Source organism: Myotis brandtii, unplaced genomic scaffold (assembly GCF_000412655.1).
Source record: "Myotis brandtii unplaced genomic scaffold, ASM41265v1 scaffold1612, whole genome shotgun sequence".
Taxonomy (NCBI): domain Eukaryota; kingdom Metazoa; phylum Chordata; class Mammalia; order Chiroptera; family Vespertilionidae; genus Myotis; species Myotis brandtii.
The window spans coordinates 1,321,738-1,326,866 of NW_005355890.1; the positions used below are offsets into that span (position 1 = coordinate 1,321,738).

General features: G+C 60.0%; 1 protein-coding gene across 2 annotated transcripts in view; it reads left to right on the top strand.

Annotated features, from left to right (window-relative positions):
• Positions 1–39: 39 nt before the first annotated feature.
• ACTR1B (ARP1 actin-related protein 1 homolog B, centractin beta (yeast)) overlaps positions 40–5,129 on the top strand; it is a 7,758-nt gene continuing 2,668 nt past the window's right edge. The window contains exons 1-7 of one of the 2 annotated variants that reach the window (XM_014536418.1): positions 40–1,412; positions 2,605–2,680; positions 3,602–3,727; positions 4,060–4,184; positions 4,338–4,554; positions 4,701–4,793; positions 4,879–5,053. In XM_014536418.1, the coding sequence (XP_014391904.1) occupies positions 1,315–1,412; positions 2,605–2,680; positions 3,602–3,727; positions 4,060–4,184; positions 4,338–4,554; positions 4,701–4,793; positions 4,879–5,053 (910 nt within the window). In that variant the 5' untranslated portion in view covers positions 40–1,314. The remainder of the gene's footprint in view (positions 1,413–2,604; positions 2,681–3,601; positions 3,728–4,059; positions 4,185–4,337; positions 4,555–4,700; positions 4,794–4,878; positions 5,054–5,129) is intronic. The other variant, XM_005862215.2, reaches the window with a different exon arrangement.

Consider the following 5,129-nt stretch of genomic DNA (forward strand, 5'->3'; position numbering starts at 1 on the left):
GCCGCCCCCGGGTAGAGAAGGGTGCTTTGCCCCTTTGCACACTGATGGCCCCTTTGGGAGGGTGGGTCCGGGGACCTGACCACAGCGCTTCCCAAGGGGCTGCGCCCAGGCAGGACCCTCCGAGCGCACAGGCCCTCCTGCCCTCCCCTGGGACTGGGAGACACGCAGGTTCGGTCCGCCGCCCACAGTCCGCCACCTGGGTGGCTGCCGGCTGCTTCGATCTCCGAAGTGCGGAGCAGACCTGCGGCGGCCGGTAGCGCGGGGAGAGCTCAGGCCCCTCCCCCAGGACCGTGCACAGTCGGGACACTTGTTCCCGAGCCCAGGAGAGGTGCCTGGTTCCTGCGGCTTGTCCCGCCGCTCTGGAGCTGCCCTCGGAGGACTCTGGCCTCCAATTTCTGGTCCATAGTAAGAAAACGAGTAGCCCTGGTGTCTGCCTCTCGTGCGTGGCCGGGGAGGTCTTGATGGTGATTCCTTCTCTTTCTCCCTCACACATGACCCCATGTCATCCCGGAGCCGCTCTTTTTGGAGTTCCCATGTGGCTCCCTGAGCCACAGCACAGGATGTTTAATAAGAAGCTAGGACTCGGCGTAGGGGTGCCCTCAGCAGGCTCCGGGAAGGACCAGGCCACGTCCCTTCTTGGGGTGAAGTAATTCACTCAGGCCAATCAATGTGCTTCTGAGTTCGGGGAGCGGCCTGCATGGTGCTCTGGGCTTCCAGCTGCTCTGTAACTTGGGCTGTTGCTTCCTGCATCGCAGACCCGGAGTGTGATGAAGACGTGTGTGAAGAGGGCCTGGGGAGGGGTCCAGATGCCGGGTCCAGGCTGCAGCAGGGCAGCGCAGTTCTTGTCTGCAGTCTCTAGGAAAACCCCTGGAGCTGCAGTTTCCTAGGCTCCCAGTGGTCTTTCCCGGGGCCTGTCCCCTGGGAGCGGAGGGGCCAGGGGCTGTTGGGAAAAACGATGCTGGCTTTCAGGACAGCTTTGCCCTGGATCCCTCCTGCCGGAGCTGCCGGGAGCGTGCGGAGGTGGATGGACTTTGTGATGGGCTCTCGGTCCCCTGTTGGCATTCTGGGCTGGACAGTTCTTGGTTGTGAGGGGCTGGCTTGTGCACCACAGGGTGTTCAGCGGCGTCCCTGGCCTCTACCCACTAGATGCCAGTAGCATCCCCTACAGACATTGTCAAATGCGGAGGAAGGGGTGTAGAAGTGCCCCCACACACTGTTTTGAGCCACTGGTGTACTTGTAAATGACCTTGCCCTCTCGGCAGGATCTCGGCAGCCTGCTCCCCACTGTAGGGCACTGCCTTAATTTGGAGGTGAATGCAGACAGCTAAACAGTGTTTTTCCTTGCAGGGCTCTGGGGTGATCAAGGCTGGCTTTGCAGGAGATCAGATCCCCAAATACTGTTTCCCAAACTAGTAAGTGTTCAGGCAGCAGCCCTAACCTTTTTGTTTGCTTCCCAGGAGAACAGTGATCCTGAGTCTTTGAGGCCAACCTTGAGGCGGACACTGTTGAGGGCTCTGCAAGGAGCAGACAGCTGCTCTGGGCTTCCCCCTCCTCTTTGGAGTCTGATTTTGGTCCCTCACTGAGGGAGGGAGAAGCACCAGCATTCCCCTGGGGACAGGGCGTGGCCGCAGCAGCTACAATAAAAGGGAGAAGATTCCCAGAGAAAGGCCTGAACTCGGGGAAGAGTGGGCGATTACTGCACAGCCACCTCTTCCTCCCAGGGGAGGTTTTCTTTGGGGCTTATTTATTTTCAGACTCTAGAAAATACTTTCTCAGAGGAGGTGAAACCTGAGAAAGCCTGGGGTTCACCTTCGGCTACTCCAGTCCCTTGGGAAGTTTTCCCTCAGCAGCGCACCTCGCAAATCCTAGAGGCTTTAGAGCAGCGGTTCTCAACCTGTGCGTCGAATGACCCTTTCACAGGGGTCGCCTAAGACCATTGGAAAACACATATATAATTACATATTGTTTTTGTGATTAATCACTATGCTTTAATTATGTTCAATTTGTAACAATGAAATTGGAGGTCACCACAACATGAGGAACTGTATTAAAGGGTCGCGGCATTAGGAAGGTTGAGAACCACTGCTTTAGAGTGATTAGCCTAAGCCTGGCGGGGGCGGGGGGGGGCTCCTTTCTGAAACCCACTTGGGTGTAATTAAGGGTCCTGTTGTGCAGGAAACTTGGGTCAAATTTTGGAATCTCTATTCTGGAAGCCCCGGCAGTGGGAAAGGGGCGGAATCGACTGAAGGGGGTGGGGGGCGTTCACAGAGCCACCACCCAGCTTCCCGGGGCATCCTCCCTCGTCCTCCTGACCCCGAGAGCATGGGCCGAGTCGCTGGCTGCGGAAGCCAACTCCTGCCAGAATAGGCCATGGAGGGCTGATGTTCCAGAGCTCAGCCCTCTATGGGGGGGACACCTTTTCTTCTGACCCCGAGCTTCCTGTCCTGCTGAGGCCTGCTCTATAGCCCCTGCTCGGTAGTCCCGCATCCCAGATCCCTGGCTTCTGACCACATTCTGGTGCTTTGGAGTAAGTTACTCTTGACCACTGGAGTTGGGCTTTCCAGCTGTGCCCCCGCCTGCCTCACTGACTGCCTGTCCCCGCAGTGTCGGGCGCCCAAAGCACATGCGCGTGATGGCTGGAGCCCTGGAAGGGGACCTCTTCATTGGACCAAAAGCAGAGGTAACGTGGAACCTGCACTTCCCTGGGTTTGAGGTCTTCATGGTCCCAGGAGCCTGTCTGGGGGCAGAGCTGTCCTGCAGAGCCCCCCAAGACTGCTCTCTGGGCCACGTTCCAGATGCCCCCTGGGCTCTCCAGGCTTTAGCTCTGAAGGCTACCCTGTAATGAGGCGGTGGCTCCTGGGGTGGGGTACAGTTAGACACTCATGCCCTGTCTTTTGGAAGCTGCAGAAGAAAGAACTGATTAAAAAGTGACTTAAGAGTCTGAATTACCCAGACTTGATAACTGATCCCAACAAGAGCTGTGGAGCCACCTCTTGCACCCCAGCTGGGGTGACTTGCAGGGGCCACACGGCCAGAGAGGCCCTCAGGAGGAGCGAATGTGGAGGGGGGGCGTTATACGCAAGTGCAGATTAGGCACCTGGGCAACACTGTGGGGTGCCAGGATCTGGGAGCACAATAGGGGCTCTCAGGAGATGGGTCAATAGGAAAGAGGCAAAGTGGTGCTTGGCAAGAAGGGACATAGGGACATTGGAGGACAGTCCATGCAGGAGATGTGAGCACTGGCAGGGGAACTGGGGGAAGGGGCAGGGGGGTGACAGGTGACCACAGAGGGGACAGTACAGGCGCCGATGGGAGCGTAGCCATGTGTGGGGAAAAGAGGAGATGCGCTGGCCGTGAGTATAGAGAAGCGTGCCGGGGAGGAGGCCGAGGGCCTGGGGGGGGTGGGAGGAAGCACATCACCACCCTCCCTGTCCCTGGCCAGGTGAGGCTGGCTAGACTCTGAGAGGCTGCCAGACAATCGAGCCACGCGCATGGGGACACCCAGGAAGCAGCGGTGGTTCTACTCGGGGCAGGTGAAGGCAGAAAGCAGTGGCTGGGGGTGGGGCCTGGAGCCACACTGCCTTCCCACCCTCCTGCGCAGGAGCACCGCGGGCTGCTGGCTCTGCGCTACCCCATGGAGCACGGCGTGGTGCGGGACTGGAATGACATGGAGCGCATCTGGCAGTACGTCTACTCCAAGGACCAGCTGCAGACCTTCTCCGAGGAGGTGTGACAGCCCGGCCTCCCCCAGGCTCCGAATCCCCTCGCTGTGCCCTCCCTGCTGTGCTCCCTCGGGGCCAGGCTCCCATATTTCCTGCGTTTTGCTGGGGCCTGCTGCCTCTTCACTGTGTGGGGGGCACAACAGTCGGGTCGGCCAAGCAGAAACTTCCCGAGAGAGTGGGCTGTGGAAGAGTAACTGCCAGCAGGTGACAGGACAGTGTCCTTGAGAAGGACGTGCACTCACTGCGGGTGCACGGGGAGGAGGGTTCCTCTGGAAGATCCTTTCAGGGCCTCGCGTGCCGTCTGTGCACACGCCCACAGCTCTGCTGTCTCTTGTAGCATCCTGTTCTCCTAACGGAAGCCCCGCTCAACCCGAGTAAGAACCGGGAGAAGGCGGCAGAGGTGTTCTTCGAGACCTTCAATGTGCCGGCCCTGTTCATCTCCATGCAGGCCGTGCTCAGCCTGTGAGTGGTCCCTGGGGTCCCATCCTCCCTGCGGCCATCCTGCTCGAGGTGACCAGATGGGGAGTTCCTTGGGCCGTTGTCCTAGGGTTCCTTCCAGGGGTGGGAGGCCCATGCCTTACCGGCTGAGGCGAGGGGATGCTGACCTGCTGACAGGTACGCAACAGGACGAACGACAGGAGTGGTGTTAGACTCGGGGGACGGGGTCACCCATGCTGTCCCTATCTACGAGGGCTTTGCCATGCCGCATTCCATCATGCGGGTGGACATCGCTGGCCGCGACGTCTCCCGCTATCTCCGGCTGCTGCTGCGCAAGGAAGGCTTCGACTTCCACACCTCAGCGGAGTTTGAGGTTGTTCGGACCATCAAAGAGGTGACGAAGGGCAGGAGGTTGTGGAGTGACGGGAGGAGGGCGAATGGCAGGGGAGGAGGGCAGGACCAAGGCTTGAAGTCGAGCCTGGGTGTGGGTGTCCCAGTCACAGCCTTTGAAGGTGTGTCCCTGCCCCCCACGCCTCGCAGAGAGCCTGCTACCTGTCCATCAACCCGCAGAAGGATGAGGCTCTGGAGACAGAGAAGGTGCAGTACACCTTGCCGGATGGCAGCATGCTTGACGTAAGTCACCAGGCCTGGCCCTGGGTGGCGGTGGTGCTGCTGGGCCTGGAGGAAGAGGCCTATACCTCAATCTTATGTTCCAAAGGTGGGGCCAGCACGATTCCGGGCCCCCGAACTGCTGTTCCAGCCAGACCTGGTAGGGGACGAGAGCGAGGGGCTCCACGAGGTGCTGGCCTTCGCCATCCACAAGTCGGACCTGGACCTCCGCCGGACGCTGTTCGCCAACATCGTGCTTTCAGGAGGCTCCACGCTGTTCAAAGGTGCCTGACCTGGGAGGTGGGGCGGGGTGGGGGGGGGGGGAAGGGGGGGGGGGGCCTTTTAAACCCCCCCCCCGCA